The 27980-nt window shown below is 41.5% G+C and overlaps 1 protein-coding gene across 3 annotated transcripts in view; it reads left to right on the forward strand.

Moving 5' to 3' along the window:
• Positions 1-305: 305 nt before the first annotated feature.
• The window catches only part of CAV1 (caveolin 1), a 35838-nt gene continuing 8163 nt past the window's right edge, over positions 306-27980 (forward strand). Inside the window, exons 1-3 of one of the 3 annotated variants that reach the window (XM_034670949.1) lie at positions 306-614; positions 2033-2197; positions 18827-18864. In XM_034670949.1, the coding sequence (XP_034526840.1) occupies positions 585-614; positions 2033-2197; positions 18827-18864 (233 nt within the window). In that variant the 5' untranslated portion in view covers positions 306-584. Of the gene's footprint in view, positions 615-671; positions 1328-2032; positions 2198-18826; positions 18865-27980 lie in introns of those variants that run through there. The other 2 variants (XM_002917417.4, XM_011222615.3) reach the window with 2 other exon arrangements.

Raw genomic sequence — 27980 nt, forward strand, 5'->3', positions numbered from 1 at the left:
TGTGAAATGCACCTAAAGGTTCTGGGCCATTTTTCATCCCTTCCTCTGTGAAACTGGGAGATAGTTGTGTCTTGGGCAGCGGTGGAACGTGGGCGATGAGAAAAAAGGGCTTAGAACAGAGCTGAATTCTTTCTGAAGCTCGGGTGCCCATACTGGGCATCTCTGCTTGCGCGCCGGTTCCCTTCACTCCCCACCCCTTTGAGCATGATGCACTGCGAAAACATTCGCTCTCCGCAAGACGCCTCTGAGTGGTTCATAACTGGGAAAATCTTGCCCCAGGTTTAAAATATTTGCCCAAGCAACCCAGCGCCGGTGAAACGCTTTCCCACTGCTCTTTGCTCCCTGCGGGCGCTCCCCGCCCTCTGCTGCCAGAACCTTGGGGATGTGCCTAGACCCGGCGCAGCGCAAGTCCTGGCCAACCGCTGCAGAACAAACCCTTGGCGGGCGGCCAGGAGGCTCCCTCCCAGCCACCGCCCCCCGCCAGCGCCTTTTTCTCCCCCATACAATACAAGATCTTCCTTCCTTAGTTCCCTTAAATAACAGCCCAGGGAAATCTCAGAGCCTTCATCCAGCCACGGGCCAGCATGTCTGGGGGCAAATACGTAGACTCCGAGGTAGGCTTGGGTGGGTGCGCGCGGGGCCCTGGGGAGCGCAAGGAGTGCCTCCTTCTGCTATCTCCCACTCCAAATATTCCGACTGCTTTCCCTGCCCCAGCCCTCTCTCGACTCGGAACACTCCTCTCGCGCTGGCACCTCTGTGGAATGGGCCTGGGCGGGGAGGTGAAGAGGAGGCAGGAATGTTTTCTATTTTCCTATGTAGAAAGGGGGCTGGGCGCCCCTAAACTAGAGGGATGCAGAAAAGGGGGGCCGGGGTCCTGAAATTAGGACTGAGGACTCATTTCTGGGTGGGTCCGGGGTGCTGCTTGATGCTTCATTTTGGGACTCCCACGGTCCAGCCCCTGCCCGCTGGGAGGCGGCGAGCTGGAACGCAGGGTGGGAAGTCACTCACCCGCAATCCTGGGGACAGTCCCCGCGACTCCCCGCCAGGCGCCTGGACGGGTTGGCCGGGGCGGAGAGCGTTATGTTTGCACTATCCAAAGCTCTTGGGCCACCTCAAAAGCTCTTCCTGCATCTTGGCGCCTGGCGGGGGTGTTTGGAGAGGGATGGACCTCTCCTCCCTCCAACTACCACCACCCCTTCCAACCACCCTCCTGAGCTCGGGCTCCGCCCGGGTGGGGGGAGACCTCGTTTTTCCAAACGCGGCCGCCGCTCAGCCACCGGCCGGCAGCCTAGGAGTGACCTGAGGGTGGGTCGAGGGGGCTGTGCAGGTGAGATATCCTTATTCTAAGGAGTTTAGGGGTTTTGACACATGGTTTGGTCCAGATATGGGGGCTTTCAGCACTGTGACCACCACGGGGGTTGGGAGAGCAATGGAGGGACAAAGAGGGCTGTGGGAGGGTGGGGGACGCGAACAGGTGCGAGGGAGATGCGACCAGAACACAACAACCATGGGGACACTCCATGGGTCAGGGGTTCCAACTGGATCTGAAAGATACGCTGGAAGAGCTTATTGAGAGAAGGAATGGGGGTCAGGAGAACGGGAAAATGAGGCAGGTGAAACATTCGGAGCGAGGGTAGTGTAGCGGAGAGAGTCGTTGGACAGAAGTTGGAAATGGGTCCCCTCCCCTGCTGGAGTCTCCGCGGGGTACGGTGGGCTGGGCGTGCGCCGGGCGGGGGCCTGCGCGGACCGCGCCGCGGGGTTTGCCCTGACCCCTGGCGGCGGGCGGGGGAGACCAGAGCTCCATGCCTGGTACGGAGGGGTGTGGTGTCCTCTCCTCGATCCTCCTAAAAAGCTTGCGGCGCCAAGGAGTTTACTGTGCGCGGAGCCACCGCTGCTGAAGCGGTTAGTTCGATTTTGAGTCTCGAGGTTTGCCCCGCCGCCAGGCTGACTTCTGATCGCTTGTTTTCCTTTTTGAAATTTTCTTCCCATCTCTCCGGCCACCCTCCCCTTCCTGGCCGACTGCCCTGCGCAGGGACATCTCTACACTGTTCCCATCCGGGAACAGGGCAACATCTACAAGCCCAACAACAAGGCCATGGCAGAAGAGATGAACGAGAAGCAAGTGTACGACGCACACACCAAGGAAATCGACCTGGTTAACCGCGACCCCAAGCATCTCAACGACGACGTGGTCAAGGTAAGGTGAGGCGGCCAGCGTGTAAAGGACGCCCGCCCCCCTGCCCCCTGCCCCAGGCATGCTGTCAGGGTTGGGACAGCTCTCCTCTGGCAAGCAGTCTGTGCATCCTTCTGTATATTTGCCACACAAAGATTTTCTGGGCTTGATAATGTGGGAGCTCCCGCAGTCGTCAAAAATGTCACATATCCCCTCCCCACATCCTGCTGGTTAGTTCAGATGGAATTTAGCTATCTTGAGTTTCATATACCTGCACTTCTCTCCTGGCAAATGAACCTCCGGATCTCTGCAACAGATTGACCCACACTGCTTGGGAGAGTGAGATGGTTGTCTTGCAGGTCACCCACCTGTCTATGCCCAGGCTTAAAGTCTAGTGAAGGGTGGTCCCCCGCTGCACATAGAATTAAAGCAGTAAGGTCATTGTGTAAGGTCTTGTATCAAGATAAGAACAGAAATACAGAGTGGGCACGTTCTCCCAGCTTGAATCAAGATAACCTGAAGCTATTTTCTTAAAAATAATAAGGTAGGTAAAATGATTCAGACTAAGAACAAAGAATACATATAATATATATTATAAATGTATATACTATAAATATCATATATATAAATATATATACATATATATGTGTGTATATATATGGAGAGAAAGCGTATTTTAACTGGAAAAAAGTGGTACTCGTGCAAAACCAAGCTAATTTACACAACCAAAAATAATGTGTGCCTCTTGATTTCTCCCATAGACACCTCTAGTTAGGTATATAAAGTTGCTTCTTTAGTGACTGCCTGGGTCAGGCTTCCCTGAGTTAATGGGACACTTAGGTTGGAGTTCCTTTTTATACTTTCAGAATGTGTTTAGTGATTTAAAAAAAAAATAAGTCAATTGAATGAGTTATTGGCCAAACTTAGATTTGAGTCAGTGATCAGTTTTTGATTAACATTATATTATTCAACTTTGACCCTTTTAGCAAATCAAGGCAGAAAAATTTATTGTCTGAACCTATCTGGATTGGGAAATCATGGGCCTGAGCCATTCTTGGCAGAGGGTTTTCTTTGAGGGGTAGGGAGGGCGAAGGAAAATCCTGGCCTGGAAGATTACAGTGTAAAGACCTAGCTCTGTACAACTCCAGAACAGCCAATGGGGCAGATGAGCAATTTCCACCTACCCAGTGTCCTATCTGTGGATGGGAGGAGCCACAGTTCAGAGACTGTTCACATTTATGAATAATATATTTCAAAAAGGGAAACAATTTAACCTGTAACTGGAAGAAAAATGTAACTGTCAGAATTGACTCTCTTGGCTTACTGGTGGAGGAAAAAGGAAAATTGGAGCATTAGTGGGTTTTTCTACTAGCCAGATTATGGAATATTTAAAAGCAGCAGCAATAACAAAAGTAGCTCATAAACTAGAAATTAGAGTTGCTAGAAACTCCTTACTAAAAGCATTGCCTTAAAGGGGGGGAGGACATTTTTGCTTTTTCCCCTTCTCATGTAGCTTTAGACAAGAAGAGATGCCAGGAAAAGAGGCAGATTTCAGAAAGGGCTGGCTTCATTGGAACCTTTCTGTTGTTCCACCACAGTGCGAGTGGGGTTCCTGGAGCAAGTAAACCCTCCCAGGATGAGTCAGAGAGGCCAGCAGTGTGGATGTGGGTCTCCACACATAGCATGACTAAGCTGAGAAAGAAAGGCTCCACTGGGAAAAGAGACTTCAACACAGATGGAAAAAAGGCATAACAGGCTTAGAGGAAATAGCAGTTAACAGAATAGCATTTCAAAGAGCAAGTGTGGGGATCATCATATTAAAAAAAAATTAAAAGGAAGAGTTAGAGCAAGCTCCTGCTGGCCTAGAGAAAGCAAACACCTCCCACTTGCTCCTATGAGCAAAATAAGACAGTCAGACAGAAAAACCCACCTTGAGAAGAATTTGGTAGGCCCACTTACTCAGATGCCCAGTTGAGAGAGGACTTAGGAGAATGCCCTACAGAGACACACACAGGCTACAAGTGCAAATTCTGCCCCAAGAGTGCCATCTTCCAGTAGCCCAGGAAGGGTGGCCTAGACCCCATGGAGACTCCTATTTTAGAAGAGCTTTTCTTTGAGTCCGAGAACAAACATAATGACAGAAACAGGGATGATCCTCTCCATGTTTACATTACATGGCAGTAAATAATAAATTTCCCTATATTTTACTTTTGACAACACAGACTTCTTAAAGTAACAAAAACCTCCAAAGATTTACTGTTAATGCATGGTAGCTTAGAACTTCATGTGATAATAACGGAACAGTCGTCAAGGTACCAAATCAGGTATGGAAAGTTCTGTTTAAAGGCAAGCAGCTCTGTAAAAGCTGCCTCTGCCAATTCTGTATCACGACCCACCTATGGCTCTTTCACTTTAAATTTCAAGTAATTAACACTAAATGTAATTTAAAATTCAATTCCTCGGTCGACACTAGCCACATTCTGAGTTCTCAACACATGAGGTTACTGGCTCCCGAAGTGGACAGCACAGGTATAGAACATTTGGAAATTGCTTTGGACAGCGCCAGACTAGTTCCCTACATTTTAAAAAGGCTCTTATACCAAGTTTAGAAAAATAACTTTAGTTGGAGAAGAAATGAAACCCTGATGTACAGTGTTAGGAACAGCATGGTGTATCTGCACAGTATCCTTTCAGTCTCATAAAACAGCTACTTAGGGAGGGAAAGAAAAGTCAGCAAATTAGTCCATACAATTAGGTCCAATAAAATCGGTTTCTTATCTTAATAAAGGTTTGCTGTACTATATTACATCTGTATAGACATTTATCCCAAAATAGTAGGCTATGAATTCTTTTTAAAATATATCCTCTGATTAAAGTGATCACAACTTCAGACACTTCATTCTCCCTCTGAGATTTCTATGTCTTTTTTTTATGTTCACATTTTCATTTGTATGTTTACTATGTACTCATTGGGTATTTCTATATAAATAAAACAGCTTCAAATTTATGGTTCTGATATATTAGCCACCAATCAATTACTTTACTAAACTCATCATATGCTAGATTACACACTGTGCCACATACTACAAAGGATAATTTCTAAAATAAGTCCTAGCAATCAAAAGGATTAGAGTTAGAGAGACAAGTTGCATATAGATAAAAAGTTTTAAAAAATACACCACACCATATCACAATAGTAAGCCACTGCCAAATGGTAAATAATGGGTCTTTTTTTGCTTTGACTACCAGAATACTTATAGCTAAATTTTAAGTTTCATTAATACAGGTTACTCCTCCCTCCCACTTTTGGTTTTGTATTTTCACTTTCTTTTTTAACTGACATGCTGTTTTATGTGGTCTCTACTGTAAACCTTCTCATTATCATTTTGGAAATAGATCAAATATATACTATAATAAATCAAAAGTAAGCAGCATTGAATATTGAATAATAAAAAGGGTTTTAGGGGCGCCTGGGTGGCGCAGTCATTAAGCATCTGCCTTTGGCTCAGGGCGTGATCCCCACGTTCTGGGATGGAGCCCCAAATCAGGCTTCTCCACTAGGAGCCTGCTTCTTCCTTTCCCACTCTCCCTGCTTGTGTTCCCTCTCTCACTGGCTGTCTCTCTCTGTCAAATAAATAAATAAAATCTTTAAAAAAAAAGTTTTTAAAAAAATTAATGGTATTAATTATGTTGATCTTGGTAATCAAACAATGTAGATGTATATCAGATCATCACATTGCACACTTTGAATACATACAATTATATTTGTCAATTATTCTTCAATAAGGTTTTTAAAAAAGTGAATGATATTTATATTTAAGTGTTAGGAAGACCCTACTGGATAGGATAACGGGGTGAGGGAAGGAAGATGGATTACAAATGGTTTAATAGAGAAGGGCATGAGGAGTGCAATCTGAGTTGGATCATGAAGGACAAACAGAATGCAAATAGCTGAGAAAAACACAGGAGCTCGTTCTAAATAAGCCAGATAAGGAGATGGGAATGTCTCATACAAGGTGTGATGGAAGGTTTAGTAGCCCATTTTGGTTGGAATTAAAGAGTTCATGTGGCAGAGTGGTAGGTCATAAAAATGAACAGACTGATCATGGCCAGATGGCAGAGTACTTTATCCAGCACTCATGATAAGTTTGGACTTTATCATGTCCACAAGACTTCACGTTTTAGTATGACATGATGAGGATGGGCTTTCTCGAAGATGACTGGTTAAGTTATAGGATGTAATGAAAAGGTAGTCAGTCTGGTTGAGCAGAGAACAGTTAAGATGTAATTGCATCATGGTCTAGACATTAAATGAGAAGGACAGTATGCAGAGGCACCGAGGGTAAAATCAGGTAAGCATAAAATGACAGAATCTGAGAATTGGAAGAGAATGTAACGGTTACAGGCCTACCTTCCAATTCCTTAAGAGAAATTTAAGGGCTATAGAAGTTTAATATTTTATCCATGTTTTCAAATGGCTACTGTCCAAACAGATATTTTGAAATAAGGGAAGAAGAGACAAGATTATGTGATTATGATAGACTATTGCAATGAGGGGAGAAATGAATTGAGATGATTCTGAGATTAGTGCTGAGAAAAATCAGAACATCTGAGAGAAGACTTTTGTTGGAAAATAAAAATATACATTTGTAACTTTCTATCTTAAAACCTGAATGTAATAATTCTTAAATATGCTCAGACACAAATTCTCTTTAGCAGTCAAAAAAAGTCATAACATGGTAATCAGATTTGTTTCAATTTCCAAAATAATGTCCCAGTGCCTCCCTAACCCTTTCAACTAGAAACCACTCTAGAGTGATTGCTGATTAATCTCAATATAATGGTAATTTCAAATTCTATATTTATTTTATATTCATATAATCAAAGCATAAGATTTAAAAGATCAGACTGTCTCAAAGCACTCAGCACCCTGTTAATACTCTCTTCTGTTGGAATTGGTATTGGTTTTGTTTGTTTATTTGTTTAGGAGATGGCTCCACACGATGGTGACTGATATTCTGCCACATATGAGATTGTGCATGGAATTCAGAATCTCCAGCTTGTAAAGGAGCATTATGGTCATTTTTGGTGGGAAATTATTCTCACATAACTGAGCGATACTAAATAGGGGATCTTATGCTTAAGCATCTGAAAACAATTTCAAATTCAGCCAACAATGATATACATTTTAAATGATTATTAAAAATAGTCTCTTTTTCTTCTCCATCTCCTGTTGTCAAAAAATAATTTGGTTTTAGTTGAATAAAATTTCATAATTTTTATTAAAATTTAAGATGAGATACACCAAATATCTGAATTATGAAAAAGCTCATGATGTGGCTTATTCTTCCAATTAATAGCAGTGCTGGCTACATTTTAAAAGGGCTTAAAGTAAGAACAGCTGCAATAGTAAGCAGCATCTGGAAAGTCCAGATATTTGAAAAACCACCTGCTTATGTGTCCTGCCCACTCAAGTCCATAAAATAACAGACATTTTCATATTTTGAATGAAACTGCTTTTTAGTTTGCCCTACTTTTCCACATAAGTTCTCTATGATGAAATGCCCACAGAGAATTAGCCCCTACAAGAATGGGGCTATGTGCACTGACCTGTGGGGTTCTGAGCCCTTTCATGACCCTTCTGGCTTGGTTTGTGTGGGGAAAGGGCAAGGCTGCTGTTTTCATACAAAGATGGTTTATGCCAAGAAACACATATCCATTCTTCTTCCACACTCTGGACCTTGTATATTATCTCCTTTACAGTACCCTAAGGCCATGGAGAAAAAGATTTGCATACTATACTTCTTTTAAAAGCAGTTGCTAAAAAAAGAAACCCTCAGCCCCTAGACCAATGCCTGACATATACCCTGATAGAGTGGAAAGAGTATTGTGCCAAGATAAGAAAAAATATTTTTGCAACTTTTGTAACTTTCTTCTCTAAAACTTGAATGTAATCATTCTTAAATATACACAGACACAAAATTCTTCTTTAACAGTCATGGAAAGGCATACACATAGTAATCAGATCAGTTTTGGTTTCAACATAATGGCCTATTGCTTTCATGATCTCTTTCAACTAGAAAGCATCTAGTCCCGTTAGTGTGGGACTGGACACCACGTAAGGAGTAAAGAAAGTCAGGACTAACAGATTTCTTTCCCTCAGTAATCCCTGAGAATTAGGCTTATAAATAGGGATCGAACTTGTTTGGCTAATAAAAGCTAATAAACACTAGCCCTAAAAAATTTTTGGGCAAGCTATTTTGTTTCTATGCTTCAATTTCTCTAACTATAAAGAAAGGAATGAGAGTCATTCTCATATAATAGCATTCCCTCCAAAAGCCATCCACATTTCAATAAATAATTATTATGCACTATGCCAGTGGCTACCATATAGAACCACATATACACTACTCGCACCGAGTTTACAGCTATCTCTTTGCCTCTGTTTATATAGTTTCCTTTGCAAACTTTTGCTGGAATTCCTTTACCAAATTCTACTGTCTGTTAAAACTTTATAACCTTCAGGGCTTAGTTCAAAAAACGACTCACCCATAACTCTTCCTGTAAATTGTTCCTGAGCCAGTGAACAAGGCATAAGCAAAATAAGGAACATATATATTTTTGAACAATTTGTCTCTCTTCTGGTCCCACACAAAATGTAATTAAATTACGGAAAATAATTCTGTTCTTCTTTCATGTTCTCTCTTCTTGTATTGGCTCTCAACTTCTAATATTCAAATTGAAAATTTGAAATTTGCAGCACTTTAAAAACCCTATAGCCTCTTTACAAACCCGAGGGCTTTCAAATGTGGCTAGGCATCAGAATCACCAGAGGAATTTTTGAAAACACAGGTGGCTTGAGCTTACTACAGATCTATTAAATTAGAATATCTAGGGCTAGAGCCTAAGGATCTGTATTTTTCTAAGTTCCTATAGGGAACAATTATATAATTGTGAAGTCAGGTTTAGAAAGGTTGGCTTAAAGACATATACTCTGGATGGTTCTGTCCTAAGAAAATAGAGGACTATACAGTAACACTACATAATTCCAGATATTCTCCCTGCCAGAAGAATATCTGAAGGTCAGGCCAGTTCAAACCCTGCCAGAGAGTTTTGAAACACCACGAAGGGCTCCCAAATCAACTTTGCTCAATGGTTCTCCATCCCTTGAGGCCGCTTAGGCTTAGCATTGCAGGGAGACCTAGGAGTGGGGCAGCCATATGGTCTAGGTTGTTGCATACAGACAAGTTAATATTGATCAGCCCTAAGTAACTATTAATAGTGCCCCTTCCATATCCAAAAGTGTCCTAGCTTGGAAGAAAAATTATATGGTCACGGATGAATTGGCAATGACTTATAGATGATTCCTATCACCTGGAATACATTCAAAATCCCCCCACACACTAATTTTTAACAGAATGGGCAAAATTTCCACATGCCAATCATGGCATGCCTTTCTTTCCTCTGTGCTCTCCCGCATGACCCCTCTCCTGCCCTTCATCACAGCCATCAAGCTGCACTATAACTTGAAGGAGGAGCTCTTAAGTGCCAATCCACTCCACCCTCAAACCTTAGTTTCTTTCCCTGCAACATAGGGTCAATGAAACTGACATCCTTCTATCACATATTTTGTCAGCTCCTCCATCAAAGATTAAATTGTTTAAAATAGTTTTAACTATTTTTCAGTTAGTCCAGGAAACATAAAATGGCATGCTTTCACATGAACTATTGTTTAGGGCAGGGGAAGTGTTTTTAATTTTGTCTTAAAGGAAATCTGCATGATCCATGTACTGTGCAACTACCAGGGGAATTAATTGGTAGAACAGATTTACACCTGCAAGGAATACATATTTCCTGCCTCTCATGGGAACATGTTGATGTTTCAGATATAAAATACATTTTGTTTCCTTTACTAAACCTTGAAAAGATGTCTCCTTGTTGGTCATTATTTCATGGCAGGGGAAACACATATTCCTAAAGGCACAACCAAGCTTCCCCTTTAGTCATTGTCAGCTGTTTAGGTAATTAAGAGCTGGGCATTTTTAATTTGGAGGAGGCTTAAATAAATTTTGATACTGGGCGTATGTGCTTAATATTCTACCTTATAACAATTTAAAAGTGAAGTTTTTAAAAATTGAATTCAATTTTCAATTCCTGAGCCCAGCAAAGACATTACAGTACCAACGGGCATTAACAGAATCTATGTAAAAAGGATAAATTGTGTCTAAAGACTGCACTGAATCACCTCCTATTTGTTGCAGATATCAAACACAATCACATTTTCTCACTTACACTGAGTAAGTGGAAAAGATGCTGATATCTGGACCCAAGTAGTGAGAAAGTAGATTGACATAAAAAAGAAACAGAGATAAAGAGAACCACAAGACCCCTTCTCCCTGTCCTGCCACCCACTCTGTGCTGGACTGAGCTTTGCACGTGCCAACTCCAGGATCCCCACATCCATTTCTTTGCACAAGGCTGCCATGTCTGATGACACAGTGTGGCCAGAGCAATGGACACAAGTAGTACCCAGATCAGCAGGGCCTTCTGTGCCCAGCTAAGGCATGTGTCCCTTCATAGGCCACAGCATTGCACAGAGGCATTACTAGGCCAGGAAGTCAACTCATGAGATACGGTCTTCGCTAATAAAAAGGGCTAACTTCAAGCAATGGGGCCAACCAAAGCGTGCTGGATGTGCAGGCGAGAGTGGAACAGGTTATGGGATGCTTCCTCCAACATTCCTACAAGCTAGCTCGGTGGCACAGATTCCTCCCATTCACTTTGCAGATAAGGAAACTCAGGCTTAGCCATTTACTCAGAATTACAGAGGTAAGAAGTAGCTTAGTCAGAGTTTGAACCTAGACAATGAGACCCTAGAGCCCAGGTTCTTAACCACCGCACTCCAGTGCCTCTCTCTCTCCAGCAACAGGTCATAATCCAAGCAGACGGCGCTATCACCATAGTGCAGGAAGAGATGGCTGTGTTCTTAGAGTAGGTGGGCAGCGTGTGGCAAGGGGAATTCCAGAAGTCCTCTGAGTTGGGAGTGACAGGCTTGTAGCTCTAAGGTCAGACTCTAAATCCTGGCAGGTAGGCTGGGGAAGGAGGGGGAAGGACCAATGTGAAGACTAACGTAAAACCTCAGACCTCAAGAAATCCGGATGCTGGGTGAGTTCCCAACAAGCCAGGGAGGATCAAGTCTCAAAGACCAGAACTGGGGTACAAAATTGGGGGTGTGGTCTCCGTGATTAGAAGTACAACACATGCCCAGAACCAAACAAGCTGCAATGAGGGCTTGTGCTGAATCACGTGAGTCTTTAAAGCACCCTGATTACCCAGGGAAGAGCCTAGGGTGGGGTGTGGCTGATCCTGCCTGGATATGTGGGGAGGAGCAAATGTGAGAGAATAAAGCAGGTCCTGACAGGCACTTTGAATTTAACAGTTTAATTTCAGGTTCTCAATTTGCCTGTTTGATTTCCAGACATTCGTGCCATTACAGTAATGCATTGTGAAAACAGAAAACAATTGAGAAAAACCTGAGTTGTAGGCTAGTGGGAGAAATGCCTCTTTAATCCTGAAAGTAGTCTCTCTGAGACTTCCTCCCTGGTAATTATGCATTTGTTCTCAAAAACAAATGCCAGAAGTAAGGAACAGACTTAATAGGGCATTTTACAAGGCACCATTAATTGCTCAGAAGAACAATTGAAATGTTCCATCAATCATGGCTCACCGTTGGCCTTTCTCTATGATCAGCAGTAATAATATATAGCTGGAAAGGGGTATACCAAAAATATCAAGGAAATGGAATCGCATTCATTGGATTTCACCACCAATGATTTTGGTTAGGTCAACAGATCTCTTCCTCACCTGATCCTGAGCACCACGCTTTTTAGTAGGGAGAAAAATTGTTTGTCTAAGATAGTTAATAACCACCAATTCACCAAACTATCTTGGGTAAACCCCTCCATCATTCTAGTTATAGAATCATCCTCAGATATTGTGCTCCCTTAGAAAGGCCATTCAACAAATACTTAGGAAGTATCCGTTCCATGCTAGGCACAAAGCATGTCGTAAGTCCTATTGCACCGGAGCCTGCCTGACAGAACTGCAGCCATCTGCCAGGGCTCACCTGAGACATGGGGGCTTCTGTGAGCCTTTGCTGACCACCCTCATACGAACTGGTCATCTCTTCGCTTCCACCACATTGTATTTTTTTTTTTTAAAGATTTTTTATTTATTTATTCGACAGAGATAGAGACAGCCAGCGAGAGAGGGAACACAAGCAGGGGAGTGGGAGAGGAAGAAGCAGGCTCACAGCAGAGGAGCCTGATGCGGGGCTCGATCCCATAACGCCGGGATCACGCCCTGAGCCGAAGGCAGACGCTTAACCGCTGTGCCACCCAGGCGCCCCCACCACATTGTATTTTTATCTCTATTTTGGCATATATCAAAGCCCTCTGAGTAGTCTGCTTCTCTATCCCCATGCTTCTCTCCCCCACTTTCCTTCCTATTGCATCTTTGAGTCCTTCAGGGTAGGACAGTGGCACCCTGGTGACCCCAGGACTGTGGCTGCCCAGTACCCATCTCAGGGCTCCACACTGAGTCTGCCAGCAGAAAATGGATGTCAAATTGAATCTGTTGAAAAAAATCTGAAATTCTTTGTTAAGTAACTGAATGTCTCCTGTGAGTGAAAAGACAATAGGATTACATTATTGAGTGTCTTTCTTTGCCCCTTTCCCCTATGGCAGCTACATTTTAAACTTTCTAAGAAAAAGCATATCCAAATAATTAATAAAGAAATCCAAAAACATTCACTCTATTTACCAAAGTAAAGAGAAAATATGTTCTGTGTATATATTCATTATTAAGAGTTTTATTTTGATCTCCCGTTTGAGGAGAACACAGATGCACCTTTCCTGAGCCTTCAGTAATCAAGCTATGGCATCTGGATGGTCTCCTGGGGCCTGAAGATAAGGCTAAACTCCTAAGTATCTGTCAGGCAGAGCAAGCAAATTCCTAGAACACCAAGAGATGCCATCACTGCTGCTTGGCATTGCCCACTGGGGCAGAAATGTGAAGACTGACAAGTGGATCTCAGGCCACATGAGAAATTCCTTGCAAAGAGAGGGATGAAAGGGCTCCCTGTCCGACCACCCATATGCTTCTGGAAAAGGCAAACATCAGAGGAATGACTAGGTCAGGAGACAGCCCTGAAGAAAAATCCAAACCTTCCACACCTGAAGGAGACAAAAGCTTTGAGAAACCCAAGCCTCTTTTTCCCTCTCTTTTCCCTTATTATTTCTAGATGTTAAGTACACAGAGCTCTGACTTTACTAGCTGGGAGGTGGTGACCATTAATATCCACTATTCCAACAGCACAGAAGATTCTTTGTACCTTAGAGTTGGTCTTTCATAGATCTCAGATCCCTTCTCAGAAGAAAAAAAAAAAAGAAAAAGACAAATCACATAGATGTCTCTAGAAAGGATCAGACATCATTCATTTCATTGTCAATGTTTGTGTCAAGTGTTTCACTTGACAAATGTTAGCTCCTTTTCCAGATGTGCTGCTTTCTTTCACCTCCTGTAAGAGGAGGTGGATTTACTGTAACAAGTATAAAAGTAAGACTTCTTAGTTTGACTCCAGATAGTTTCCCTATCAACAAGCTAGGAAATCAGGATCATTAATCAGGTAAGAATAGCTAGGACTATGAAGTAACCATCAAAAAAGGGTGATGATGTGTAATAAGAATGTTAGGTGTGACTGGTATCTAACATACAGCCAGGACCACAGTCCTAGCACATTTACTATTTTATCAATGACTGGAATGAACAAGTTAAGAGGACTCACAACTTACAAATGACACCAATTACAATGACCTTGTTAACATCTGTAATAAAAATAACATCAAAGTGATTTTGACAAATACCAATAACCCATAAAAATGAGATAAAGACTTATATACAAAATGAGATGTTAAATGACTAGAAATAACAAGCATAGATGTTAAGTAGGAAACAAATGGGTAAATTTATGAAAAATAAGAAAATACCAGGAAAGGGTTGTCATTTCTGTGGGAGCTTGTGATGTGGAAAATCAAGATGCTTGTGAGTATAATGGATATGCTCATAATTCCACAGTCCCCAAGGGACCAAGATCTCCAGGGTGATAATCACTATTGTAAATGTGCCCTTAAATGAATCCACTGTGCTCCATTCCCCTTGGGCGATAGGGAATGCAAACTAAATCTACTAGTTGTTCATAAACATTAAACATCTCAACAATTTAATGATAGTTTAAAGGAAGTATAATGAATGGAATCAAAAGGACAATGCAATTAGAAGAAATGTCACCTACAAGATTCTCTACTTCATTTGCTATTTGACAGACTTATTAAGAATGGGTTCCTATTTTGATCTTATGAGGGAAGTAGAGACGCTAGAAAGATCCTAAGGAAGAGCAAAAGGAAGGAGATAAGAGATGAAGAGAAACGCTCAGGTATGGCTGAGGAGGTACCGCTTTGTCTGGACAATTTGTTAGAAGAGCGGGAAGGCACCATGGGATGACAACTGTCTTTAGGTATGCCAGGCTATTAAGAGACTTGCAAGAAAAAGACTGCTCGGACACAATCACCATTTGGGACAAGGAAAAAGGAGGAAAGGTTGTATATGTAGTTTTTTTGTTTTTTTTTTTTTAAAGATTTTTTTATTTATTTATGTGAGAGACAGCCAACGAGAGAGGGAACACAGCAGCGGAGTGCGAGAGGAAGAAGCAGGCTCCCAGTGGAGGAGCCCGATGTGGGACTCGATCCCAGAACGCCAGGATCACGCCCTGAGCCGAAGGCAGACGCTTAACAACTGCGCTACCCAGGCACCCCGTATATGTAGTTTTTAAGAAAAGTATTAGGTTACCTGGGAGAAGAAATTCCAAGTAATAAGAGTGACTAATCCCAGGAATGTGTCGCAGTTGTCTTATAATGATTGTGTGTTAAATTTCTTGTCTATGTGACTTCTCAAATCCCTCTACCTCTACAATTACAATTAGGCCTATAACAACATTCACATACAGTCTCATAATTAAGCACTGTCATACATACGAACACTTTCCTCTATTCCAGCAGGATACCTGGTTTGTTTTGGGGCAAAGAGTAGTGTTAGTACAGCATTGTTCTAAACAGTGGTCGAAAATGCAAGTGGTAAACATCTAAAAGTAGAACACCGCAAAATGCATGCACTGTATGTACCAAAAGGTCCGTATGAAACATTATCTTTATGGCAAGCCTGTCCATCCCCTCCCTCCTATGCATTGCATATTCATACAACTTCTCAGCTTGTATAAACCCCTATTGTGATTTAAACTCATGAGAGAGTATGGCTTCTGCAAAAGGTGGCTGTTTTGTGACTTTTGACCAAAGGTTCTTTACCCAAGCTGTAGATCAGCTGGGGAACATTTCAAAATACTGTTGTGTCTATCCCACTTCTATACCCTAGAAATTCTAATTGAACTGATCTATGATGGGGCCCAGGCCTATGTACCGTGTTTTGTTTTGTTTTGTTTTGTTTTGTTTTGTTTTGTTTTGTTTTTGAAAGCTTCCCAGGTGATGCTAATGTAAGAGCTGGAACTGAATCTGGTTTAGACTCTCAGTCAGAATTTCTTAATAATAAAAACATGTGCTATGATAAAACTTTCAGGACCATAAGGGCCACAGCGGGGAAATTATTACTTCTTTAGATCCTCATTTTGGGGAATCCCTAACATTTTTATTGAAATATGATATTGTCTCTCAAATTCCTATTACAAAAAATACTTTCTGGAACTCTATCTACTATAGCAACTGCAAAAGACTGACTTCGTATGTGGGATAAATCTCATGTCACTTATGTAATCCAGCCCTACTGTTTCCCCTTTCTTTTGCTTGTTCTTTCTATTCTCCCCAAGAGGAAGATCATCTGGTTAGAGTATCATGCCTATCCCCCCTTTTTCTACCTGGGTTCATGGCTCAGGCATACTAAGAATGGAGCTAACTACATGCACTGGTTTTTCTCCTAATGGTGCAGAAGCCACAGGAAGCTTCAATGGACCTAGGGACAGGCAGGTCTCCTTCATTTCTCCAGTGCCTGGCAGAGAGAACAGACCTCAAGTCCCTAAGAAGTACTTTACTGATGCCAGTCACTCTTCAGAGCAGATGGGGAAACTGAGCCTCAGAAGAAATCTGAATTCTAGCCCCTCTCTTGGACACTGACCTCGAGTGTTACCTCGGCCTTGGAAAAGTGACTTGGACCCTATGGACAGCAGTTTCTTCACCTATAGCAATCAAGAAGAGACTAGATGGTCCCTAGTTGCTTTCATTTCTAAAATCCCATGATCCAGTTGACCAGTATTCACAAAAGAGTGGAAGCCTGTAAAGGTGCATGAAGTCTATTCAGAGAGAATGGTGGAAGACCCCTCATCTATGCTACGTTTATTACCTTCTTCCTAGATTTTACCAATGGTCATTCTCATTCTTAATACTCAGGCTGTGGGATTTAGCTAAGTCATCTTTGAAATACTGAGCTATCAACAGATAGCATGCTGAATGCAAACATACCACAAATAAATATTTGGGACTAAAGAGATCAAGAGCTGGACTTCATTTTCCCTTCTCATCTGTGCTCACCACTGTGTAATCCCTTTTATTGTCCTTGCCTCAAAATTGGGATGTTTGTGTTCCAAGATAGATGAGAAAATCAGTTCCAAAGTAGGTTGCAAACTTTCAGGAATCTTTTTTGTAACCAGTTAATTCCTCTTAGTTCACATAACAGAGTGCATCATTACTTGCAACTTTAGTTAGAGCAATGGTCTTAAAAAGGTCTAGCTAAATAAAAAATGCTCAGACTTTCCGAGTGCTGACAGTTGTCAAATTCACCAAGTTCATGTGGCCACTTTTCTGAAGTTCTTTAAACATCCCATCTGTGAGCAATTGAATCAGATGACTAAGAACTACAGAGCAGAAGCACTATTACTTTGAGTCAGATTTTCCCATTAGCCAGCTATAGCTTATTTCTCTCTGATCCATAAAAAGTTTCAAATTTAGGGCCTGTATGATTTTAATCCCATCACTTAGCACCCAAGCTGTATGATTCTGAAGGTAAAAATGAAGTTGTTTGAATTTCAGACAACCTGAACATTCTTCAGGAACTCATCAGCTCCCTAAGCAAAGCTATGCCTACATCTGTAGGTTTGAACCCAAATTTCACGAGAAGCAAAAACTGAATTGATCTGTCTTCACTGTCATTAGTCACCTTTGATCACTTTTTTACCAAAATTACTGTGACTGGGTTAGAGTAAATTAATGCAATCAAAAAATGCAATTACTAACCCTTGGACAGCATAATAAGACATTCAGAACTTCTTTCCTGAAGGAGATTTTATCAGGTTATTGCTCTTGTAAATAGAAGAAAGAGAGAAATATAATGTAGCAAATGGAAGCATTCACTAATTCATTCATTAATTCAGCAAATATTAACTTAGTACTTATTATATTCCAGGGAGCTTATAGGCTAGCAGCAGAAATAATCTCTCTCTCTTTCTCTCTCTCTCTCTCTCTCTGACACACACACACACGTACTCACTCACTCAAACCATTAAATAAATGTCAGATATGCTGGATGATAAAAACACCCAGGTGAGAAAAGGGGTGGAGACCAGAAAGAAGTCTTTGAAGAAAGAACATTTAGGTTAACATATGACCAATAACTCAGAGTTAGCCACGTGAAGAGTGATGGAAGGAGTGTTCTAAGCAAAACCAACAGCAGGTGGAAAGGCCCTAAAGCAGGGTACGGTTTGGACCACTGTCCTGAAAGAAATTATTCAAAATTCCAGTGTACACTCACATGATTACTGATTTGGGGAAGAGCAAAAAAATGAATTCCTCTTCCTTAACAGTTACGGTAGTGCACCACAGAAGGACATCACCTCTCCTTGGTAAAGATTCCTGAGTGAGCTTGAGCAGCCAGAGGCCATCTCTATTTCATTTGCACTACTCCCTTTTCAATGACCCATAACCAGCTCATCAACCTTATTCTGGCTCTGTTTCTTTGTTTGACTTATTCCAACCTCAAAAAGTAGTTGTTTCATAAATATTGAATGAATAAATGAATGAATGAACTCACAAGGCCACAGTATTATAAACCAAAAGTTCCTACAATAAATACACAGGCATTCTAGGCTATAAATATTTCTAAAGTTCAAGTCCTATCTCATCACATCAAATTCTGATTTCCTAGAGCAATGGTTTTCAACCAGGGATAATTCTGCACCCTCTCCTAGGGGATATTTGGCAATGTCTGCAGTTATTTTCCGTTGTCACAGTTTAAGGGGTACTACTGGCATCTAACGGGTAGAGGACAGGGATACTGATAACCACTCTACAGTTCACAGGATAGCACCTCTACCTTCACCCCAACAACAAGGATTATCCAGCCCAAAATGCTAACAGGGCTCAGAGAAACCCTAGGGTAGAGGCTGGGCGCTGTGTCTTGGGAGCTACGTAATGGGCTATGATTATCCTTGCTTAGACCTGACTAGAACTCTAGTTTAGATCCTTTTCCTCACTTGCCTAGCAATATTCAAACCTGCAGAGATTTATTTCATCCATTTTTTGTTTGTTTAATAAACAGACTCCAAGCACTGGAGGGAAAAATGTTCCAGGAGTGAGGTAAAACGAAAGCTGTAAGTAACCCTAGTTTGACTTGACTGAAGGGTAGGAAACAACCTCTGCCATCAGGAAGTGAATTGTAGAAACTGAAAAGAAGTTAAGACTATTTAAAAAGCTCTGGTTCAAACAAATGTTTATGCAAACCAACGGGTAGTTTGAAAATGGTGAAGACATTACCCTTTCTTGCATCTTTGTTAGAATGGAAAGAGTTTTATTTATTTTTTTTAGTGTGGTAATCATTCATATTTGTCTCATGACACACCCAGAAGTTTAAAAGAATAACAAACTCCCAAGTGTAAACACAGAATTTAGTAAACAAGTGAGGCTTGCTCACTAATGTGAGTGAATCCTTATAATTACCTGTTTGGATAGAATAAGATTTTAATGCATTAACCAAAACAGGACTTTTCTGTTAAGAAAGAGAACTTCCAACGCTTCCAAGGGCTGAGTTATTTCTCCTCAAGGATGGCACACATAAGTCTCCCCAAGGTATCACTCCTTCCTGTTCAAGTTCAATGCTTCAGTCTCAAGGCTCCTATCACTAACCCTTGCATGGCCTATGTTTACACTGTTCACTGTTCCATGTCATTCATTTGGTGACACTCAACATCAACAAGTGCCACCAAATCGATACCAGAAGCCTGAAGATTTAAATAAGGAATCAAAAGAGCAGTGGTTTTCAACTAGGGATAATTTTGCACCCCCTCCTAGGCGACATTTGGCAATGTCTGCAGTTATTTTCCGTTGTCACAGTTTAAGGAGTACTGAGCCATCTGCCGCTAGGCACTTTTTGTGATCATAAAAATGTGAGGTCATGTAGACTGAAGAGGTGGTTCCAAGTTCCTGAAGAAGGCTCAGAACCAGCTGGTTGCAGGTACACCAAATGTGGTTTTAGGTTTCTACCTGAGATCCCAGAAAAAAAGGGTGGACAGCCTCCCCGAGGAAGTATGGTAACACTCTGGAATCTGGAAATCATCTGATCATGGAGGATAGTTTTTAGCAATTTTTAAAAGGGATGTATAATCATTTCTTGGGGCTACCTTAAAAAGTATCACAAACTCGGTGGCTTAAAGCAATTGAAGTTTATAGTCTCATGGTTCTGGAGGCTAGATGCCCAAAATCAAGATGTCACCAGGGCCATGCTCCCTCTGAAACATGTATGGAAATCTTTCTTTGTCTCTTAGTTCCTGGTGGTTTGCTGGCAATCTTTGGCATTCCTTGGCTTGCAGCTACCTAACGCCAGTCAATTACACAACCTTCTACCTGTGTGTCTTTTCATTACCATCTTCTTATAAGGATGCCAGCCATATTGGATGAAGGGCCCACCCTACTCCAGTATGACCTACCCTAATTACATCTGCAAGACTCTATCTCCAAATATGGTCACATTCTGAATTATTGGGGGTTAGGATTTCAACATATCTTTTTGAGGCAGACACAACTCAATGCATAACAGGATGTAAACTAGGAATGTATATCTTTGTTATCAAAACAGGGAAATTTACGGGGCACCTAGGTGGCGCAACTAGGAATGTATATCTTTGTTATCAAAACAGGGAAATTTACGGGGCGCCTAGGTGGCGCAGCGGTTAAGTGTCTGCCTTTGGCTCAGGGTGTGATCCCGGCATTATGGGATCGAGCCCCACATCAGGCTCCTCCGTTGTGAGCCTGCTTCTTCCTCTCCCACTCCCCCTGCTTGTGTTCCCTCTCTTGCTGGCTGTCTCTATCTCTGTCAAATAAATAAATAAAATCTTAAAAAAAAAAAACAGGGAAATTTAACTTAAATTTTCAAAGTGTAATACAAACCATAGGGTAATTCACACTTTCTCCTAAGAAGAGCAAAAGATGGAAAAACCTGTTGGTTACTTTAAATGAATGAAAAAGAAAAAGAAGGCAAAAAGGAATTAATCTAAAGCAAAGAGAGTCCCATTACTTCATGTTGGTGCCACTTTCTGACAAATCCTGGAGCTCAGTCAGCTGGGGCATCTTCTTCCCCAGGGCATATTTGGTTGCCGTGTGCCTTATGTTTATAATAAACTCCAGAAGGTTGATGCACTTGATAGAGATGACCTAATCCTTCTTGTTTGCCTAATGGCAGAATGCAAAATAAGCATTCACCTGCCTGAAATAATTCCAGGAATGCCAAGAGGTTCTCTTTTTCCAAAATATCTCCTCCATTCTTCCAACAGTTACTCAAATCCCTGACACTTTCCTCTTCTCCTGGTTGGGGTGCCTGGGTCAGAAGCTCCTGATGTAGCATTGACCATTGCCCAGGCACTATCCCAAACATTTTGCATAAGTTAAGTCATTTAGTACACAGAACAATCCTATGAAGTAAGTACTATTTTACCACCAATTTACAGGTGAGAAACAAGACAGGCTTAGCTTATGTGAGGTAACATAGCAGAGTTGAGATTCAAACCCAGCCCTGGTGCTATCAACCAGGGGACAATACTGCCTCTCAAAAGTAGGGAGCAACACAGTAACTAACCTACTATCATGCCCACACAGAAATGAGTGTCAGATTTTTCAGAGCCTTTCACCTGCCAGAAAATGAAGCCTAAGGCAGGCTTTGTTCCTCAAAGTGTTCTCCCCAGACTATCTGCATCAAAACGGGGGGTGGGGAAGATACCTGGACCCTACCCTTGAACCACTGATTCAGAATCCCAAGAATCTGCATTTTAACAAACATCCCCAGAAACTTCTTGAGTGTATAATGCTGGATAACCACTGGCCCTACAGGAATGGAATAAGATATAATGTTATAGTAAATTTGGAACAACCAGGGAGAGATGACAAGGCAATGGGGACCTTGGTAACCAATAGTCAGTCAAATAAATGACCCAGGGATCCTGGCTATAGAGGAGCTTGGTTGCTGGGGAGTGAGGGTAATGCTGAGCATGGAAGCTTGACAGCAGGAGGACAGCCACATCCTCTGGCTTGAATCACTTGTTCTGTCCTGGTGAACATCATTATTTGCTGAGTCAGGGAGGCATTTTCTATCAGTTTGGATGGGAAGCATGGGTGCAGGCAAGGGAGAGCAACCAGAGCATGTGGATTCAGAAATTCCTATGTGACTCCATTTGAATGAGCAGGGTTGCATAAACAGAACGAGAATTTTGGTGTGGGGTTAAAGAAAATGGTATGATAGAGGAAGAACTGAATGAGGATCTGAGAGACAGAAGTCCTGTATTTGGCCCAGTCACTGATTACAACCTCCCTGAGGCTCAGTCTCCTAGTCTGTAAAATAGGGAATATAACTCCTGCCTTGCAGCTCCTTACATACATACAGGATGTAATGTGAATCCAGCGAGGTACATAGTGCTCCATAACGTAAGTTATTGCACTCCAAGGCCTCTGTAAAAGTCTGCTGCCTCAGAATATACAGTTGACCCTTGAACTAATGGCACCAGCCCTCTGTGCAATCAAAAATCCATGTATAACTTTTGACTCCCCCAAAACTTAACTACTAAGAGCCTACTGTTGACCAGAAGCTTTACCAATAACATGAATAGTCGATTAACGCATATTTTGATTGTTATGTGTATTATGTACTATATTCTTAAAGTAAGCTAGAGAAAAGACAATGTTATTGAGAAAATCATAAGAAAGAAAAAACACATTCACAGTACTGTACTGTATTTATCCAAAAAAAACCCCTGTGTTTAACTGGACCCACACAGTTCAAACCCATGTTGCTCAAGGGTCAACTGTATCTACCACCCTAATGCTCTGCCTTTCTCTGTACCTCTTCTTATACTCCCTCCAGGAAAGTAAACACAGTCACCTATATTCATTCTAAGTACAAATTATTTGTAGGCCTCCTTTCCTGCACTGGGAACACACACACACACACACACACACACACGACAAGGAAGCATGGGGGGAAAAAAGCAAGTTCCCTTCCTCACCTATCCATTCCCCGCTGAGGTGTTCTGCTGATCCTCTGCTTCCTTTCCGAGACCCCACCTCACCATACTCCAGTGTATGCCCCCTGCTTTTAGGCCAGGTTTACACAATTGTAGTTATTCAGATCATTGGCGCAAAACCCAATCAAGCAAAAACGTCCTTTAATCAATATTTTCTTTCTAAATATTTCTAAATAAATATTTTCTTAATATCTTTCCCTAAAGGTGAAGACTTCAGAGCTTGAATTGCCCCTTTCCATGATGCCCAAGTCACCTAAATGATAACTAACCCTCCACTTCATGTTGATCAGAATGGTCATGGCATTATAGGGCTATGGTAAATAAGAACATCATTTTGAATAAAATGGGATACCAAAAAAATAGATAAATAAAAGTGCACTTGTGACAGCAGGCAATGAATTCATAGGAGATAATATGATGGTTAGTGAAAAGCTATATATATATATATATATATATATGCCTGTATCCTTCTGAGAGACATTCATAGCTCCTTTAAAAGAGTATAGTTATTGAAGAAATATTTATTTGCTAATTAATGTGTGCATAGTACTACTAGGTATCATGGAAGATACCAAGATGTGTGCAACAGACCCAGACTTTCCTTAAGTCCTGGTTTGGTCCAGTCATTTCTTAGTAAAGTGACCTCTTCTTAGTGGGAAAATAAAAGACTATTTTCCATTCTTATTATGAAGATAACCTAGAACTTCACAAGTTTGTGAAGCAGGGCACTATAAATGTGAAGTATCATTATTCTGAGGCTTCTATAATGTCTGGAAAGCAACACGAGGAAGGTCAGTCCAAAGGAACAGACTCAAGGGTCCCAGCTAGAGGCCCAAGTCAGGGATTGTAGATCTCCTCTGAATGCCTCCCCTTGCACCTCAACCCTCTCCTCTCACTCTGAGAGGTAGATAAATACCCCATTTTAACCTCTTCCAGCTTGAAACCCTGATTAGTAATGCAGACATCTCCCTTCCTCCCCAGGAGGCAACCCTGTGTTCTTATGCCACCCAAGGCAGCCCAAATCATGTCAGTGTTCCCACCCCAGGTTTACATTTTTCTTAGGGCTACATAGGGATGCTCTGGGAATCCAAGAAAGTACAGGCATTGACACAACCCAGACCTCCTGTTTTTAGTTGGTGCTGCAAGAACACTGCAGCCTTTTCCCTCAGTGGTGCCAGTCTGGCCCAGTAAACACATGGGTACTTGCCCTTGCCCCTGAGAAAACACATGGGCATTAGGGCAAAGTTCCTGTGTTCTGGTAACATTTAATTGTGCTAGTTCTCAAGCCTCTCTGCGCCCACACATTCATGCACATTCATTCTGTTGACTTCAAAGGCTGCTCAACATGTTGGAAATATGTGTGAGAACAGTGAAGGGAGCTTGCAATTAGTCTAAACCTTTTTTCTAGATGACTGGGTTTGGTACATACGTTAGGATTTTAGAAGTACATATTTGATATTTTTAAATACACTTTTGTTTATACTGGGTTTAGAATCATGAAAATAAATCAGGATTTCTATTGCCAGTTAGTGTGTTTTTCATAATAAATAAGTCATTCATCCTTGTCCAATAATACATATTTATAGGTTTAAATTAGGGAAAGCTTTTCAAAGGGAATTTCCATTCATTATCCACCAACTTCCAGATGCCATCCAGCATATGAGGAGCTTCCAAAGAGAAGCAGGAAGCCAACTAGGGCTTCAAGGCATGGAGGGAAAAGAGTAGCATGGACAAAAAGGAGCTGTTACTAGATCCAAAGGGACAGGCATAACTCTGGTTTAGTCTTTTGCATGAGAAAAGAGAAATATTGTTAAAAATACAGATTCCCCAGGTCCCGCCCCAGAGAATCTGACCTGAGAATGAAATGGGGCCTGAGTTTTGCATTTTTTTAAAGATTTTATTTATTTATTTATTTATTTATTTATTTATTTGGCAGAGAGAGAGACAGCCAGCAAGAGAGGGAACATGAGCAGAGGAGTGGGAGAGGAAGAAGCAGCCTCCCAGCAGAGCAGGGAGCCCGATGCGGGGCTCGATCCCAGAACCCTAGGATCAGGCCCTGAGCCTAAGGCAGATGCTTAAGGACTGAGCCACCCAGGGGCCCCTGAGTATTTGCATTTTTTAGAAGCACCCTCCCCCAGTTGATTCCTTTGCCACATGGTTCTGCTGAGAACCCCTAGGAACTGGGGACTCCTGTGCTAGTTCACTCACAAGTATTAAGTGTAAGACTCCAGATTTGGTGATGGGCCTTCTATATGGAGCTGACTCAGTCTTTTGTACATATCTGGTTATAAATCCAAGCCACTTTAGGTAATGAATGATCACACCATAAATAGCTAAAACTTTTCTAACATTCTGTATGATGTGAATTGAAGAAAGTTAAAAATGCTCTTTCCTTTTCATATATTTCTATATTTTGCCCTGAGACTGAATTTCAGGATATTTATTTTGTTCTTGTTGTTATTATCTAAATTCAATTAATTAACATCTAATGTATTATTGGTTTCAGAGGTAGAGGTCAGTGATTCATCAGTCTTATATAATACCCAGTGCTCATTATATCATGTGCCCTCCTTAATGTCCATCACCCAGTTACCCCATCCCCTCACTCTCCCACCCCCCAGCATCCCTCAGTTTGTTTCCTATGATTAAGAGTCTTATAGTTTGTCTCCCTCTCTGATTTCATCTTGTTTTATTTTTCCTTCCCTTCCCAAATGATCCTGTTTTGTTTCTTAAATTCCACATATGAGTGAGATCATATGATAATTGTCTTTCTTTGATTGACTTATTTTACTTAGCATAATACCCTCAAGTTCCATCCAGGTCACTGCAAATGGCAAGATTTCACCCATAGTATAGGAGGGTTCCCCTTTCTCCACATCCTCACCAACATCTGTCATTTCCTGACTTGTTAATTTTAGCCATCTGACTGGTATGAGGTGGTATCTCATTGTGGTTTTGATTTGTATTTACCTGATGCCAAGTGATGTTGAGCATTTTTTCATGTGTCTGTTGGCCATTTGTATGCCTTCTCTGGAGAAATGTCTGTTCATGTTTTCTACCCATTTCTTGACTGGATTATTTGTTCTTTAGGTGTTGAGTTTGATAAGTTCTTTATAGATCCTGGATACCAGCCCTTTATCTGATTAGACATTTGCAAATATCTTCTCCCATTATTTTGGTTGTCTTTTGGTTTTGTCAATTGTTTCCTTTGCTGTACAAAAGCTTTTTATCTTGATGAAGTCCCAATAGTTCATTTTTGCCTTTGTTTCCCTTGCCTTTGGAGATGTGTCTAGCAAGAAGTTGTTGTGGCTGAGGTCACCAAGGTTGCTAACTGTGTTTTCCTCTAGGATTCTGATGAATTCCTGTCTCACATCTAGGTATTTCATCCATTTTGAGTCTATTTTTGTGTATGGTGTAAGGAAATGGTCCAGTTTCATTCTTCTGTATGTGGCTGTCCAATTTTCCCAACACCATTTGTTGAAGAAACTGTCTTTTTTCCTTTGGATATTCTTTCCTGCTTTGTCAAAGATTTGTTGACCATAAAGTTGAGGGTCCATTTCTGGGTTCTCTATTCTGCTCCACTGATCTATGTGTCTGTTTTTGTGCATACTGTCTTGATGACTACAGCTTTGTAATAGAGCTTGACCAGGATATTTATATACATTCGCTGCATATAATTTCCTATAAGCATAAGAATTGAATTATCTAATAGAAAGAGAAATGAAGTGGAAAATAAATGAAAAAAAAAAGAAGAAATGATACTCAAAATAAAGGTGGTTTATTTTGGAATTGTTTTAATTATCCATGGTGGCATAACAAATTACCCCAAAATTCAGTGGCCTAAAACAACAAACATTTATTATCTTGCAGCATGTCAGGAATCCAAGTGTGGCTTAGCTTAGTGGTTCTGGCTCAGGGCCTCTCAAGGCTGCAACCCAGGTATCAGGAGTCACTTCAAGGCTCAACTGGGAAAGGACCTACTTCCAAGCTCACTCACATGGTTGACAGCGGGATTCAGTTCTTCCCAGGCTGTTGGACTATGGGCCTCAGTTTCTCAATGATTGTTGGCCAGTGTCTTCCCTCAGTTCCTTACACACAGACCTTTCCATAGGGCAACTCATAGCATAATGCTGGCTTCTAGCTGGGCAGGCAAGCAAGAGAGTAAGAAAGGAAGCAAGACAGATGCCACACTCTTTTGTAACCTAATCTTGGAAGGGACACCCCAACACTCTTGCTATGTTTTATTATTTAGAACATCTCTAACTCCAGCCCACACTCAAGGGGAGGGTATTACATGGGGCATGAATACCAGGAAGTAGGGGAGAAGGAATCATTGGGAGCCATCTTAGATGCTATTTATCACAAAATACATTAATTTGTCTCTTTCATAGTTAATTTTTTTAAAAGATTTTATTCATTTATTAGACAGAGATAGAGACAGCCAGCGAGAGAGGGAACACAAGCAGGGGGAGTGGGAGAGGAAGAAGCAGGCTCATAGCAGAAGAGCCTGATGTGGGGCTCGATCCCATAACGCCGGGATCACGCCCTGAGCCGAAAGCAGACGCTTAACTGCTGTGCCACCCAGGCGCCCCATCTTTCATAGTTAATTTATCATCCTATTTATGCTTTACTAAAACTAATTGTTAATGTGAAGCAAACATTTTCTGTTTAGGAGCATATTCGGATTAGGAGCATATTCTGGAAATAGAGTCTAGTAGTGCTAAAAAGATATGCTGAGGTTAGATATTGAACTCAGATCTCTAAATGTGGAGACATACAACTACTATGTCAACCAACAGAGAAGACTGTTAGTTACTATATCACTTAGGAATGTTTTCTGCCATAGGTAACTGAAAATCTGAACAGTTGTGGCTTAAAAATAAGTGTATATATGTGTTACCTAAGAAGTCTAGAGATGGACAGCTACTGGCATTGTTTTCATAGGTTGACAATGGCAAAAGCAGCATCTTTTATACTCTTGGCCTTTAAAACATACATGGCACCTCATTGTCACAAGATGACTTCCCTACATCAAAACAACACATCATATTCTAAGCAGGATAAAAGGACAAAGGGCCATATCAGGCACCTCTGTCTCTTTTCATAAGGGAGATAAAGCTTTCCTGGAAATCCCACCCAGCAGGTTTCCACTTAGCCAGAACTGGGCCACATGGCTTCCTTAAACCA

The sequence above is a fragment of the Ailuropoda melanoleuca genome, chromosome 1, assembly GCF_002007445.2.
Source record: "Ailuropoda melanoleuca isolate Jingjing chromosome 1, ASM200744v2, whole genome shotgun sequence".
NCBI classification, from domain to species: domain Eukaryota; kingdom Metazoa; phylum Chordata; class Mammalia; order Carnivora; family Ursidae; genus Ailuropoda; species Ailuropoda melanoleuca.